Consider the following 16,658-nt stretch of genomic DNA (forward strand, 5'->3'; position numbering starts at 1 on the left):
AAAAGTGGAACTAACTGTAAACCAATAATCGATACATCTGTGGGTCCACCCAAAACACAAAGTTTTCAGTGAACGATAGTCTCACATTTTCGTAACTTGGTGATAGTGTAAGTGAGACTATCAAGAAAGAAGGGCAATCCCCAAACTTAGACGACAATAAGGTCGTTAAGTTTGGCACTGCACTAGAGAGAGTATAGACCGGATAGAATGGGTCTTCATATGGCTGATCGACAGAGGGAGTGAGTACTTCAAAATCTACACATGGTTTTGAGGGACAAAATGCAAAGTAATCTAGAGGACTATCAATGACACCCGGACTTAAACTAGGGTTCTCTAAAACAGGTACTTCGGGTTCCTTCAATGGAGAAACCCTACTATCAGACTCACAATCCCTAGAAGTCGAGTTAGATAGTCCTTCTATAATTTCTTTTACCACGTTATCATCGGTGTCCCTAAAGAATTCTAAATCTTCGCCTAAATCAGGCGAGTCAATCCTCTCATTTAGCAAATTGGTCAACCATGATTCATCATCCTCAGTTGAGTCAAACGACTTCAAATTATCTTCAACTCTAGTGAACTCTTCATTATGGTCTGAATGGATCTCAAGTTCGGTACAATGAGAGGATATCTCTATATTGGGCTCCATCGTTTCTGAGACTTTAGTCTCAATAACGATGTTGTCGGGAGAACTGTACTCCTCTAAAATTGTATCCTCGTCATCATAGTACACAGGACATTGTGGACCGTACTCTACATTCTCATGGTGATCTTCTTCTATAACACTAGTTGTTGTTTCTTTTAGAGTTCTATAGGTATTGTCATTCTTTTCTTCTAAAGTCTGACAAAACTCGAAAGTACTCTTTTGAAGATCACTAACAGTTTCGGCCAACGAAGATGATCCTAAAGATGGAGAGTCAATAGTTTCACCGTTATCCCACTGAGGTTGAGACACGTGTGGAGCAGAAGATTCTCCATTAATCCTCCTTAGCGCACTCATAGACTCTTCATGAACCTTCTTTAACATACTCATTTCTTCGGCCAACGAAGATGATCCTAAAGATGGAGAGTCAATAGTTTCACCGTTATCCCACTGAGGTTGAGACACGTGTGGAGCATAAGACTCTCCATTAATCCTCCTTAGCGCACTCATAGACTCTTCATGAACCTTCTTTAACATACTCATTTCTTCGGCCAACGAAGGTGATGCTGGAGATGAAGGATCAATAGTTTCACCGTTATCCCATTGAGGTTGAGATACGTGTGAAGCATAAAATTCTTCGTTATAATGCATGTAAGAGTCATTAGTTTCAATGTTTTCCCATTGAGGTTGGGACACATTTGGAGCATAAGACTCTCTACTATAATGCATGTAAGATGATCTGTCAGGATATCTATAATATGGTTCATAACCTTCTTGAGGTTGATAATAATCCCTACGACCGTCATTATGCACATTGTCTCTAGGATGACAACTACTATTCTGCCCATTTGCTAAGTACCACCATGGTAGATTTGAAGAACTCTCGTCCCTTCTGCCATTATGTTGGGACCACGATCTATCCATTTCTCCTCAATATTTTTTTTTTTTTTCTTTAAATCGAAAACCGGGGAAACACTACGAAGATCCTAGAAGGAAAACAACCACAATCAAGCTGACTCAACCAAGCAACCTAAACAAAATCTAGACGACTGACAGGTTGGTCAATTTCACTTAAAAATCTAGACAGCTCCTACTTCGTTACAAAGCTTGAACTATAATTGTTATGAGGGTTACTCCGTCAAAGTAATATGGTCAAACAATTCTTGGTGACAGCCAACGATAAACGTTGTGATAGCCGTCCAACCTTCGGTAATGTTTCCTCTTCTCGAGGTGACCTTTTAAAGAATTGAGTGACACTTTCCTTTTAGGAATGCCCAAATAAAAATTAAGTCCCTGAATTGTTTCAAAGATCCTATGAGCTCGATACCTTAAGGCCAATGTCTAAACCAGATTTTAATTTAAGTGAGGTTTGGGATTCGCAACGTTGTTTCCTAAATGGGCAAGAGATCGGTGATGAAATCCGACTCCTATCTTGTAATGGGGTTTGTGCCCTTACTAAAGACGATTAAACTGAGCAGTTCGTCAAATCAATTAGGCACACAAAACACATACAAGGACCCACTTACAGGGGATTCGTGGGTGGTCAGAGAAATTACCTCCCGTTCAAGACGGGCGATGACCTTTGATGACGACCCGGGCCACTCTTCCCTTAAGTGTCCGAACCCGAGGCTTCGTTTGATTTTCGGTTACAATTTACAAGCCCTCTAATTTAGGGTCAAAACTTTAATCCAAAAAAATAAAATTAAGAAAGTCTAAAGTCTCTCTCTCACCAAAAATAAAATAAAATAAATAAAACTGTAAATTTCTTCTTTTCGACTCCTCCTCCTTGTTTGCGCCTTCTCTTTCGCTCCTTAATGCCCTACACACCAAAAATAGAGAAGCAAGTCAAAGTGGCCAAAAATCAAAACTTACCAAAAATAAAAACTTTCCAAGATTAGAACAAATTTTAAAACTAGTCCCCGGCAGCGGCGCCAAAAACTTGATGGGCCTAGAAAGTTTCCTAAATAGGTCTACACCCGCAAGTGCACGGGTGTCAAGTTGTAAAATTCCGGTAAGACCGGTTCGTTCCTCAGAGACTAAGTGAAATCTATTCTAAAACTAGGAAGTAATAAGATTTTTCAATGATTTGGTTTTGGTTTTTAAATGAATAAAATATTAAAATAAAACGACGGAAATAAAATACAAATGATACAAGGAACACAAATGGGGGGAGAGCCTAGGGTTTTCTGAATCCGTTCTCCTAACAATTCTAACGACAATTTATTTGGATTTAATTAGCGAATTTTATATATCACTCAGATTCTAGTCCATGAATGGTCTAAAAATCCGGAAGATTTTATCATGAAAAGCAATAAAAATATTAATAAATCATGTCGATAAAATTACTTATGAAGAACTTCATCTAAAACCCTAGATAGAAAATTAGTTACTCATGGACATTAAATAAAAGAAATTGGAAAATAAAGTAAAGAGAGGGAGAAGAAAACTTAACTTTTTCGCTATTTCAGAACCAAACAGGTCCTTAGGGAAAGATTTTCCTTCTGTTTTCCCAAAATTCTGCCAAACAGACCCTTAGGGAAAATTATTTTCTCGTCTTCCCGGAAACGATTTCCAGGTGAGAAAATAATTTTCCTTCCCTGGTTTTTCTTCTCCTTCTCTGTTTTCTCTTATTTCTCTTTCCAAACTTCTCTCTTTCTCTCTCTAAATAAGCTATGAACTCTCTATAATATGTATAACCGAATGATGATAAATAAAGAAGAAAAAGAAGATGATAATGGATTTATAAATTTGATTCAGTCTTTCTCTCTCTACAATATCTCTCTCTCTCTCTCTCTCAACTCTTTCTATCTAACTCTCTCTTTCTCACTAAGAGAAGAATCAGAAGAAGAAGAAACAGTAAACTCAAATTCCTTCTCTCTCTCTAAACCTCTTTCTACTTCTTTTGTCGTCAGATGACCTAACACCGAGAGCTCTTTACATCACTCTCTCTCTCTCTCTAATATAGTCGGTTTTGGTTGAGCTACCAGAGGAAGACTCTCCAGTCGAGATGGTGATTGTTTTCGACCCCAAACCGAGATGATCTTTAGTCCCAGCCGAGATGATGGTGTTATAACCGTGGCCTCCATTTTTCTTTCCATCTCTCTCACCTTCCTTTCTATTCGAAACTTTCCTTCTCTTCAGCTTCTTTCCTTTTCTTCTCCCTTCTGATTCTTCTCTCTCTCTCTTTCTTTCTGTATTAACAGAGATCATTCCCATGAATAGAGAAGAGAGAAAGAGAAAGAACAGGTATTTCGGTTCTAATCTGGGCGCCAGAATTTTGAATCTTAAGTGAGATTGATCTGGTGTATCGCGGTGTATTTCAGGAAGCTGCGACGCGCTTCAGATGATGCCATGTTGTTCGTCTACTCTCCCAGCCGTTGGATTCTGTGACGCGTGTACTGGAGCACCCTAATACCATGCGTTGCATTCCATGTCATCCGTCTTTCAATAAGATCCCGAATATCACCCGTGCGCCCACCAGTGTACCGAGAACTTATCCCTCACTGTCAGCTTGCACGCCACGTGGCACTGAGAGACCTGACTTGACCCGATTTTGACCAAAACTTTGACTCGTCCTAGTTTTCGCATCCGGACTCCGATTTGACTTCCGTTTTCGCCGTTGGATTCGTTTTGAACTCTACTTATATCTGAGTATTAAAGTCGACCAGGATTAGCATAACCAACAAATGACCAAAATGCCCCTCAATTGTGTCTTTCTCCTGATTTTAGCATTTTTTCGCACCGAACTCCGTAAAAGACACCTGGAAAAGAGAAACAAGTAATTCATGAGAGTAACTGCTCGAAATAGACTAACAAGCCCAAATTAAGAGATTCAAATGAGGCATCTTCATGACTCATCAAGCCCCATACATTTATAATTTTTCCTTTCCTTTTTTTCTCTCTCTTGATGGCTTTTATAATACTGTATTTGCATTCCCCTTGAGTCCAATCGTATCTCCCATATTTTCACTCTCTAAACTTGTATACAAACTTTCTCTCTCTTAAAAAATAACAATAGAATCAAACAACACAAAGGTAATAGTAACTATGGAACATAGTACGTATTTTCTTCTTGGTGATATTTGCTACCTAAAATTTAGAAGCACTCTTTTATATACATTTTTTTTTGTAAGAATCGCCAGACAATACTTTAACATGGTATCATCCTCCTCCTGTCATCCTACCTTAAGAAATTGATCCAAGAGGTAATTAGTTCTTGACAAAGTCAAAAAGTAACAAAATTTCCTGTAATCTTTCGTGGAGAAATTGGTCAAACGTGAATAGTACGTCAAGTACTATGTTTAGAATAATCATTGGTCAGTTAATAACAAATTAGAATTGTGTTAGTTTAACTTAATCACGTTAGTCAGATAACTCGTAATATCCCCATTCGATGAGCCCCAACCAAAATTTTTAAATTTTTTGATATGTTGTCTGCAAATTTGAGAGACAATTATTATATAGAGTTAATCCCTATAACGCCTTTAACTCCTGAGAGAAAAAAAAACAGACAAATAAACAAGCTTGTTAAACAAATTCTTTCCCTTAATCTACTTACCATCAACTGCAAGTAACTTATTCTTAACTGCATTAACGCAACCATCACATTTCATATCCACCATGAATTCTGTCTTGATAACAAACTAAAATCATAACTTCAGAAAATCAAGTATAAATCACATGACCTAATAACTTTCAAACTGTTTCCATCAACACTCAAACAATTTGCTTTGACCAGGCAAAAATAATGTCATTTAACCAAGATCTAATATTAAGAACACAATAACCAATCAAATTCAAATTGAAGCTAAGTTTAGAATTCATAAACCAATCAAACTCACCATTAAAAGTTTAGAATTCATAAACCAATCAAACTCACCATTAATTCCGGTAAAATGACATCTTTCTGCAGCAATAACGAAGCAGGAAAAAGCACAAATACAAATTATTACTTGTCATATACAGAGAGTATAATTCAGATCAAACAGAGAGAGAGAGAGATGAGGAGACGAATACCTGAGTTGTGGTAGAGATTGAATCCATTTGAAGAGAGGAAGATAGAGGAGAAGAGAAGTTGTTGGAGAAGGCAAAGCGATTAGGTTTGAGAATGGATGAAGAAGAGAGGAAAGGAAAGATTAGGGTTTTAGAGAGAGAAAGGAATTTAGAGTGAGAATTAGATGATGATGAAGAAGAAGAGAGAGAATCTATTCGTCATAGGTCAGTAATCGAAAATCGACAGAGGTGGAAATCCGTCATGTATTCATTCTGTGTTATCAAAGTATAAATAAGTTTAAGACATTTCATTTCAGTCACGAAGAATCTATTCTTATCATGTATTCAAGTCAATTGATGTACAATCTATAGTATACTAGTATAATTGTTGTTTGAAAAAAAATAAACAATTAGACCATGTCTATCGAGCCGCGATGAAATTATTCAACTAATGCAACGATAACAATTTTATCTGTTTGTTACAGAGTTATTACATCTTCAAGCCATACTAAAATTTAATTTCCAAAAAAATTAAAATCCAACCCAACAATGTCAACATGATTTTCAGAGACCCAAATCCTTCAAAGTTCACTCGTAATAACATCCGACAAAAATGAAGTTTTGGTCGATACAACTTAAAAGTGGATCATTTCCACAAAAAGAAAAGAACTCAACAGTGGATCTTTCATAACAATGTATATAAAGTTCAGTAAAACACATAAAACCTAATGAACCAAAGCACAGCATTTGTTCATCAACAAATGTTTCTCAAGTTTACAAACTTTGAGAAGATTAAACAAAACTGAGTAACTTGCAATTAAGATGTGCAGAAATGAAATTCGAATGTGGAAGTATCATGGAGTAATTCTGAGAGGGTCACGAGGGAAAAGTGAGGTTTTCCTTATGTTGTTTAGGGCACAGAAAAGCATCACCACACGCTCCAAACCAACTCCAAATCCACCGTGTGGGGGTGCACCGTACCTGTGTCATAATACACCAATCAAGCTATAGTAATGATCTTTTACACACAAACCCATTAAAAAACTGTTTCTTTTTACGAGTTGAGATCTAGAATCTGACTCGAGATTTGAATTGGTTGAAGTTGTGGGCCACCAAGAGACATCTCATGTGATGGATGTATGCGAACCAACCCCCATAAATAACTAAATAAGATGATATTATCATCAACTATTTGGTATATGATTTTCTTATTTCAAGCTCATGCAATGTGACAATGACAATTTATTTTGCCTATACACGTCTCACAGTGAACTACACTAAAGTAAGGTGCGGTGATTACTCATAAGAGTTATTGTTGCTTTCTTTCATAGATTTAACCAGAATAGACATACATTGATGAATATCATTTTGGAGGAAGACTAAGAAAATTAAGAGTTATAATAAACATACCTAAATGCATCAATATATGTTGATATGGTCTTGACATCAATCCCACATGCCTCTGCCCTGGTAGCCAAGAATTCGGGTACATGTATACGCTGGGCTCCAGAAATAATCTCCTCACCTGAAAAAGAAGTAAATATTTGAAAAGAATTAGTGTCTTGGGCAAGAGATGTATAAGCATAGTGTCAAAGATTAACAATGTGTTGAACTTTTAAGGATACTCGCATGGGAGGTTTCACTATGGCCCCTAAGTATTTGAGAGAGCCCAATCCACGGAGTAAGTTGCCGAATGGATGGGGATCAAGGATTGGCCCCTGTCCAACCTGCCCTCAACTGCTTAGTTATGAGCACACAAACTCGAGCGTGGTGCGACGAACAAAAAGAATGCAATACTAAGAGGATTACGGTGTTAACACCAAAAGTGACTTAATTTTAAATTTAATATTCAGGTTACCTCGAATAAAAACATCAAACGAATTACTGTAAGCTGGGTTATCATAACATGGCATTGTGTAGAATGGTCTGACAGCCAGTGGATATCGGTGAAGTATATAAAACTCAGTGCCGTATCTGTTCACAATTAAAATTTCAATTAGTCATGTTACCATACGAAAATGAATATACACAGTCAGAACTCTGAAATTCTGGAAAGGAGAAGTTCAAAAACATATACTCACTTCTCAAGAACGAGCTGGCCTAATTTTCTCTCAGATTCCGTGTTTAGATCTCCTAGAGGATCAACTTCTACCCCAGCTTCCTATAAAACAAGCAATAACATTTTTCGGAACAAAATGAATATAAAGGAGATATATTTCATGATAAATGATTGAAAATGCATACTATCGGAGGGTTTAGGAGCATCTATATAAAATCTCTACAATTAAAATTCTTAAGTTTCCTGTTAGTAAAAGTGAAGCATGCCAGTACCAACCGGCGACCACGTCAACATAAAACCTCATTCGACAGAGCCATTCAACCTGAGCTTAACTATTTAAGTCTCCAGAATGACGGTGAATGAGTTCTGGAAACGCGTGAGTATCGCTATACTGTCCTTTGGTTCCTTACTTTGCTTGTTAGTATAGTACATGTCAGCAACCTTCCTCAATTCCAACATTATCTGAATTGTTCATCTATTTAATTTTTACGGGATATACCTTGAGCATCTGGACCCCTTCTTCGAAAGTAAGACGCAAAGTGCTCCTCAAATACTGCCATGTCCAATAATAATAATAATAATCAGGATCATGAAAATGTAAACATAATCAGTTAAGCATCGCATTTGCTATTAAGTACATAATTATGAGATACTCCAGAATGATATTTTTTAATAGACAATCCAAACATTTCACCTTTAAAGGTTCAAAAGGATACTGCTTCCTGATAGCTTCAAGTTCCTTACTGCAGTTCTGATTCAAACTGTCAAAAATTGTAACAAATAGGCGATCCACGATGTCCATCACCTGCATAAACAAGCTCAAAATTCAGCCTAATGCATATTTTTTTTTTTGCAAGCGTATCGGAAAGAAAAACCGGTACCTCGGAGTAATGCTCCTTAATCTCCATTTCTGCATCAAGACCAATAAATTCACAGAGATGCCTATGCGTAAATGAGTCCTCTGCTCTGAAAACATGACCTATCTCAAAAACACGCCCAAAATCACCACAAATCGCCATTTGTTTGTGAAGCTGGGGTGATTGTGCAAGACATGCAGGGTGGCCTTTGTAGTCCAGCCTGAAAACGGCTGAACCACCTTCACTTGAGCCTGCAATCAACTTTGGTGTGTGGATTCCAACAAACCCCTCAGACAGCAAGAACTGCCTAAATATCTGCACAAGTATCCAGTTATATTCAGATATATAGCTAAACATAACGCTAAATCTATGTACAAATTTTAAGTATTGTTTTGTGAATTTTATCTCATTTTTTCAGGCTTTTCGACATCTATGTTTTCACAAATTTTCAATTGTCCTTGACGGGGATCTATCAGGAACAGCTTAAAAGGCACCAAAGAGGCCAAACCTCACAGCTGCAAAGAAAAAGCGCACAACACAGATGCAGCAGAAGAATTACAGCGGTAGAGATTGACAAATACAAGTTAGTCGTTAGACGTGATCTCTCCCCACTTGTAGATAAGGTAAGGAAAGATTATTTGTTTCAATATTATAAAGACTCGTCCGACTCATGAATCAAACGCTTTGTTTAACCTACCTTAAAAACATACAGTTGACACTGTATATTGTAATTCATCTTAGAACCTATTTTTTATGTTGAATTACTATTTATGGATCAAAGAGAAAAGATTGCATGGCATATTAACAATGAAAAATTAACAGAAATTCCTGCTACAACAGTAATGACACCTTTGATATCATTATATGTCTATAACTCTATATTCTATATATTAGAACTTGATTCTGAATATTAACAAAGTTTGTACTGTATACATATATGGGTTTCTTGTTCACACCGAATCCAGATAGTTTAATTGTATTTTAGAGTAACAATGCACTTACATTTTCAACTTGACACTGTACGCGAAAGGTCGCTTGGTTCGCAGGTGTGCGAATGTCAAGAACCCTAAAGTTTAGACGTGTGTCCTGGTTAACGCGAACGAGTTGTTCTCCAGCCTGCACCAAGAGAACAGCATGATCCCTTAGTATCAATTCAATAAAACTCATCGAACTTATTCAGATTGATAACAATAAGATTTCATTGAATTTCAAATGATCAATTAATTACACCTGAAGAGCCTTCTCAATATCTGCTTCACTTCTAGCAGCATCTTCAATACTGATTGGTAAATTTGGAACTGCCCTACTAATACAATATATTTTTCGGACTTGAATTTCCACCTACAAAATTTAAAAACAATCACTTCAATTCTTGAAAACCCTAGAAAACCCCGATCAAGGCATCAACCCTAAAATGAAAAGAAAGATTACCTGCTGTGAAGCGCCCTTGATCGGTTCCTGAGGAACTGATACAATTCCTTCAATATCAACATGAGACTCTCTACTCAAACTCATAGCAAACTTCACCATTTGTCTACTAACGAGATTCTCAGCAACCGTCAAGACACATTGAATAGTGAAACCTTTCTCTCTCAACACCAAAAATCCAATATTCTTTCCTACAGGACGAGTTGTTTGAGCTCGACCGCGGATCAGAACTTTTTTATCTTTAAATTCTTCATCTACTGATCCAATTTCAGTCCAAACTCTACCACTAACACATTTAGGTTGCAATTCAAGTAGAGGAACATCACCGTAATTTGCAGATAAAGGATCGGATTCTGTAGACGCAGAAGCAGCAGCAGTAGCGGCAGCAGCAGCGGCGGCTTCTTGTTGACGTTTCAGTTTCTCTAATTTCATTGCTTCCTTCTTAGCTGCCTTTTTGCTCAGAGTTTTTCCTTCTTCTTCATTCTTCTCTTGTGGAGTTGTTATTGAAAGCTTCTCGAGTTCTGATGATGACGACGACATTGAAGAAATTTCTGTTAATCGGAAATGAAGGTTTGTTTCTGATGATGGTGATATTGTAAGGAAAATGAAACAGCTTTAAAACCCTAGAATTGTTTTGGGCTTTTTCTTTGGTAAAACAATGGGTTACTTCCCGTTCGGTCACCTTGTTTTCCTGCCTGGCCACCTGATTTGACATACACATACTATTAGTCTATTACTAACACATACACATACAGACATACTAACAATTAACACCAAATTTAAACAAATCAAACAACAATGTTATATTGATATTACTAACACCAATTTAAACAATTAACAGTGTATAACAGTAACACTATAACAGTTCTACTTACAACTTAACACTAATACTATTAGTATTACTAACACATATTTCTTTATACACATACTAATGTACTATTACTAACAATATACATCACTTTCTTCCAAAAAAAACAATATACCAGTAGTTTGAAAAAAAAAAGAGAGAAATCGAGAGAATGGGTATGAAAACCTAGAGAGTGAGAAAGAGAAGAACACCTAGAGAGAGAGAAAAAAACCTAGAGAGTGAGAGAAGAAAATCGAGAGAAAGAGAGAAGAAAATCGAGAGACATACCTGCTGTTGGCTGGAGTTTCTTCAATTCGTAGAGAGAGAGAAGGAAAAAAAAGCCCTAACAGTTCTATTTTATCCCCAAATTCTAAAGGGTTAATTCCATTTTGGCCCCCTAAAGATGACCAACACACCAAAATGGCCCCCCAAAGATGACCAGCTTCCAATATAGTCCCCTTTTCAACTTTTCCGTTAGTTAAATTCAGTCAACTTTAACAGTGGACTAATAATTTCCATATTTACCCCTCCTTCCAACAATTCTACCAAATCCCATTTATTTATTTTCGCTCTCAGTTGTCGGAAAAGGATCGTTGGCGACGGTCAGACAGCACATCGTCGGCGAGACGGCAACCCATCACCGAAAATAAGAAAATTAATACTTGAAATTAATTATTTTTTTCTTGTTCTTCAACCTTCTTCATCCTTCAATTATCTTTCTCCCTCTCTTTTTCAACCCAATGGAATTAATCCATATACCATTCATCATTGCTCACATTATCAATTCCTCACATTCAATTCCAAACCCTAATTTAAATATGAAGAAAACTAAAAGAGAGAGTTTCAGACATCCCAACAAGAAAAAAAAAAGCCTTAAATTTTTTTCGGATTCAAACATCAATAACACAAGAACAAATCAAAACCCAGATTTAATACAAAATTTACATGCCACTTGAAAAAAGAAAGTTTAGATATTTGAATGAACAAATAATTGGGGGAATCCAGATTGAAAATTAGGGTTTTTAAGTATGAAACAAAATTGTCAATCATTTCGGAAAAGCATCATCACTCCTATCTCAATTCTTACCCTAATCTCTATAGAGAAGATAAAAAATCATAAACTTAAAAAGATAGATACATAATAATAGAAAGAGAGGTCTCTCTTTTAGTGGATGAACTTTCGCCCACGAAAACCAACCTAATAAATACATAAAAATACCAAATTTTTCATGAATCCGTAACCCTAAACTCCAATCTTACTTTCCTAGTAAACTAACAGAACACAAAATTGAGTTCCGAAATTGATAACGAAACAAATAAAATGAAAAATTAGGGTTTGGGCATAATTTACCGTCATGAGTAGGAACAACATGAACATTATCATCACGAGATCTTAAAGCATCAAACTCAGCGTCGATTAGTGATTCTAAGTCTTGCACTAATTCTTCAGATATAGTGTTTGATTTTTCGGTAGCAGCTGTTACTCCTCCTGCAGCAGAAAAAACTGGATTTGGCAGGGGTTCAGATGGATTTTGTGGAAATGAAGCAGATGAAGCGGTAGAACTAACAGATGCGGCGACGGTGATAGCAGCTTCGACAGCAGAAATATCGAATTTGTTGGGAGATTGACGAGCTCCTGTGATAGGGCCATTATGATGAGGAGGAAGAAGAGAAGCATTGAGTCTTTTTCTTGCTTGACGCTTAGCAGTTGTTGAAGATGAAGCTGTGTTGTTAGCTTTTCTCTTTCCGCCTCTTCGTCGACGACCTGGTTGTTCTTGTGGTTGGTGGTGTTTTACCACCATAGATTCTGGGGTTCTAGAGAAGGTGGTGGTGGTGGTGGCGGCAGTGGTTGAGAGTTGTGCTCCGCCTTCGCGACCTTTGCCCTCCATTGCTCCGTCGATTTTCTCAGTTACTGACGTCGTTGGACAAAGATGCCATCTCTCTCTCTATTTGCTTTTGCTTTTGCCCGTTTCTTTTTTATCTTTTACTGATGCAGAGGATAAAGAAGAGAGCGCGAGTAAAAAAAACTAACTACCAAAATCCCTACAGAACTAATTTTGGCCGATTATGGGCGAACAAATTATGCTTTCGTTTGCAATGCTTGAAAGTGATGTTATTGAAGAGTGCCCTCGAATTTCTTATTTCTGTCATCACCGCCTGTGAAGTCCAATGCATATTAGATTTGCTTTGTGTTAACTGTGTGATGAGAGACTGGTTATCTCCTTCAATTATGATGTTGTCTAGGGTAGGGTTCAGCTCTTCCCGTCGAATTGATTGATGTTGTCTAGATCCAACGATCTTTTTTTTTTGAATAAAGCTTTCATTAAAAACATCCAATATTCATTTACAATGACTCAAGGACTTAAGTTCAAAGTAAACACAAGAACGGATGTAAAAGTTAACTGAAAGGACTTTAATGCGATCTCGCTCAAGTCAAGTACTTATGGTTGATTTTGCCAACTGATGGGCCTCCATATTAGAAATACGGTGACAGAATTGTGATTCGATAACCATGGTTGATAGGCGTCCACGTAGCCTTTCTATGTCTCCGATAGCCGCCACGGTGGTGCGCAAGATGTATCAGACAACATCTCGACCATCGATTTAGAATCCCCTTCCAATATAAAACCTTCTATTCCCATCTCATAACCTAATTCTAACCCTTGTTCGAGCGCCCTCATCTCACTTGTGGAGAGGCGAGATCGGCTGGAAATTGATCTTCTTCATTCCTAATATTTGTCCCGAATGGTTTCTATCTATGGCTCCCGCAACTGCATGTGGAGGTTTAAAAGCTCCATCAACGTTAATGTTAAGATTGGAAGGAGGAGGCGGCAACCATCTTGAATCCTGTTCATCATGAAATCGGAAGATGTTTGACAAAAGGGTTAAATCATTTACCTCTTGCTTAGTGAACCACCAAAAGCGATGCAAATCCGGTTTCTTGGAATTGAAAATCCATTCATTCCTTGCTTTCTACCAGCCCCAAATGAGATACGTATAAATTTTTTAATCCTCCGCTCCATTTTTACCTCTATTGAGAAGATGTTGCATGTTCTTGATAGGATCAATACTTAAGTTGATAATCATGTTATTATTAGTAGTATTGATGAGATCTCTGAATACTGGACAAGACCCAAACAAATGAATAATGAATTCGATCTCTCCTTTGTTACAAAACTTACAGTAAGGTAGGACTGAGCCTATATATTTGGCTATGTTACCTAAGGTGGCTAGTCCATCATGAATCAATTTCGAAACAAATAAAAGTACCTTAGGAGATTCCGATTTCTGTATCCATAATTTCTGCCAAGGGAATTCCTTAATGTGTTGGTTTTTAATATTGGTCTCTCTTTGATTTCTTGGTAGTAAGATTTTGTAGAAAATACTCTTGTTTCACTAGGGGTCCAGAGTAATTTATCTGAAGAGGTGGTAGGATTAATACTTATCAAGTTTATAGCTTCTACAGTTTGTTGATCAAAGTATTTCCTTATGATATCTTGATCCCAAGTATTATTGTCTTGATTCATAAGATTTGCTACACAAGAAATAGAATCTGGAATGTCTTCCATAATAATGGGTCTTCTATTAGGTAGCTCTGCTAACCATGAATCTGAATTTATTTGAATGGTTGTTCCATCTCCCACCTGCCATAAAATGCTAGTAGAAAAAGTATCTCTTGTCTTGAGAATGGCTCTCCGAAAAGGGGTGGAAGATGATGGACTGTTTTTTTTTAAACCACGCGAAACAATTTTCATTCATAAGTGATTAAATCACAATGTTACATGGATAATCATAATTACTTCTCTCTTCTAAAAACTTCATGAGAGTTACATACCTTTAAATGCAAAGTGCCTCATGAAGAGAAAGAAATGGGACTAGATACCGACTCAATAAAATGACCCTAGAGGTCGAAAAATGAAAGGATCCTAAAGATCACGGATGAAAGGACCCTAAAGGTCAACAAAATAACAGGAAGAAACAAAAAGAACCACCGTCGCCTTCACCGGAAAATCGTCACCGGAAAACCGCCTCCGTCGTCGGAAAACCGCCTCCGTCGCCGGAAAACCGCCGCCGTCACCGCCACGGAACACACAACGTACAACACCAAATCTTCATTGGTATTATATACAAACCATTACCAAAGTCCATCTTTTCCTCTCCACGAATCACAATCGTGATTAGAATGATTCGTCTAGTTGTTTATAAACGAAACTTGTTGCCAAATTAAATTGAGAAGACGATACTTAAACAGAAACCCTATCTTTACCACCACCCATCTATCCAACCTTGATATCCCTTCTTGTTCTTGTCGATCGATTTACTAATCCGATATTTCTAGGTTTTCATTTTGAATCTATATTTGTTATATCATTATCCATTGAAATTTGATTTGTGATTTTACAAAGGTTAATTGAAAAGAAGATAAATTTGTTAGTGACGATGAATTTGAAGGTTCCGATCTTGGAAATCAAGCAACCGTTGATGTTTCTAGTGATTTATCTTCGATGAGTTTGGATATGTCTGATACTGAAGTTGTAGGATCTTCGACAGTTAGCCATGGAAGAACAAACTCTGGATCTCAAGGAGGTTTTTCGGAGAGATAGAGATATGTTCTCAGTTTGGAGAGATAATGGAAATTGATTGTGGAGTCAGCAGCCTTTAATTCCTTGAAACCGCCCCCCAACCTTCTCCCCTCAAAACACTCACGAACGGATTTACTGAAAGAGAGAGAGAGACATAAAGAGAGAGAAAGAGAAATGGATGAAACCCTCACCGGTTGGCGAGGGTTTCATAAAAACCGGTTATTGGAAATAAAATGAGAGATAAAGTATATCTGGCTTGGAATATTTCAGTCTAAGATGATGGATTGTTGTAGTCCAAAAGTTACCAGACCTAATATATTTAGAATTTAAAAGCTTAACCCATATGGAGTTAGGTTGAGTTACGTACCTTCAGGTCATCTTACCAATGAGAGAGCTATTAACTTCAGATAATGCTCTTATGCCCAGACCTCCATGCTTTTTTGAGGAACATATAGTGTTCCAGTTTATAAAGTGAATTTTTTTCTCTGCCGTTGTATGTACCCACCAAAAGCATCTTTCTGATTGTTTTAATTTTTGAATAACTTGTTTCGAAATTTGTTGCTAGCTAAACGTATAGGTACAGTAGGCTCCTAGAATCGATTTAATTATAACTGTTCTTTCAGCTTGTGATATGAGTTTATTCTTCCAGCCTGATAAAGTATTCTGAAATTTTTCTGTTAACCAGGAAAACTATCGATTATATTACCTGGCTTAAGAAGAAAAGATCCCAAATAATTAGCCTGGTTGGACATGCTTGGAGCCTGAAGAGTATTCATGTATTGATTTCTAATATCCAGGGGCACTCCTTTCCCGAAGTTCATAGATGATTTGTCAAAATTAACAAGTTGCCCAGAGAAGTTAGAGTAATCTGTAATAATATTGGTGATTGTTGTGAGGTTTGTAGTGGTGGCTCTCCCAAAGAGGATGGGGTCATCCGCAAATAGGAGGTGAGATATACTAGGACTAGAGGGAGTGATTTTGTAGCCACTGTACAGACTATTGAATTCATAGTGATTAATGAGGAGAGAGAGGGACTGTGAGATTAGAAGGAATATGTAGGGGGGAGAGGACACCCCTGCCTAAGACCCCGAGTAGCCACTATATTCGGGTAGAGCTGACCATTGATTTGTATGCTAAAAGTAGATGTTGTGATGCATGATAAGATAAGGTCTTAAAAAAGACCCGTAAATCCAGTGGCTCTTAGGACTTTAGTGAGAAAGTCCCAATTGACCCTATCATAAACCTTTGCCAT

General features: G+C 37.2%; 2 protein-coding genes and 1 long non-coding RNA gene across 8 annotated transcripts in view; all 3 read right to left on the minus strand.

Annotated features, from left to right (window-relative positions):
- The window catches only part of LOC147537553 (uncharacterized), an 84,173-nt gene extending 80,570 nt beyond the window's left edge, over positions 1 to 3,603 (minus strand). Inside the window, exons 1-2 of one of the 2 annotated variants that reach the window (XM_086639412.1) lie at positions 3,093 to 3,603; positions 2,197 to 3,029 (exon numbers count right to left, since the gene is read on the minus strand). The gene's annotated coding sequence lies outside the window, so the exon portion shown is untranslated. Of the gene's footprint in view, positions 1 to 2,196; positions 3,030 to 3,092 lie in introns of those variants that run through there. The other variant, XM_086639414.1, reaches the window with a different exon arrangement.
- Positions 3,604 to 5,117: 1,514 nt separating this feature from the next.
- LOC147537558 (uncharacterized) lies at positions 5,118 to 5,797 on the minus strand. The gene is made up of 4 exons (XR_015225232.1): positions 5,657 to 5,797; positions 5,520 to 5,546; positions 5,199 to 5,271; positions 5,118 to 5,131 (listed from the first exon to the last, which is right to left on the minus strand). It is a non-coding gene; the product is annotated as an uncharacterized LOC147537558 (long non-coding RNA).
- A 454-nt stretch (positions 5,798 to 6,251) lies between these two features.
- Positions 6,252 to 11,195, minus strand: LOC147537559 (aspartate--tRNA ligase 2, cytoplasmic-like). Of its 5 annotated transcripts, none has more exons than XM_086640556.1 (11): positions 11,112 to 11,195; positions 9,980 to 10,554; positions 9,779 to 9,889; positions 9,551 to 9,664; positions 8,573 to 8,863; positions 8,386 to 8,496; positions 8,191 to 8,244; positions 7,714 to 7,793; positions 7,491 to 7,606; positions 7,043 to 7,157; positions 6,252 to 6,613 (listed from the first exon to the last, which is right to left on the minus strand). In XM_086640556.1, the coding sequence occupies exons 2-11, from the start codon at positions 10,514 to 10,516 to the stop codon at positions 6,487 to 6,489; spliced, it is 1,656 nt and encodes a 551-aa protein (XP_086496682.1). In that variant the 5' UTR covers positions 10,517 to 10,554; positions 11,112 to 11,195; the 3' UTR covers positions 6,252 to 6,486. The 5 variants fall into 5 exon arrangements, with proteins under 5 accessions (XP_086496682.1, XP_086496680.1, XP_086496681.1 ...); XM_086640554.1 differs by having other exon boundaries at positions 9,980 to 10,679; positions 11,112 to 11,176; XM_086640555.1 differs by having other exon boundaries at positions 9,980 to 10,658; positions 11,112 to 11,163.
- Positions 11,196 to 16,658: the final 5,463 nt, after the last annotated feature.

Source organism: Eschscholzia californica, unplaced genomic scaffold (assembly GCF_041429995.1).
Source record: "Eschscholzia californica isolate CP2 unplaced genomic scaffold, dmEscCali1.0.p SCAF_5, whole genome shotgun sequence".
Lineage (NCBI taxonomy): Eukaryota > Viridiplantae > Streptophyta > Magnoliopsida > Ranunculales > Papaveraceae > Eschscholzia > Eschscholzia californica.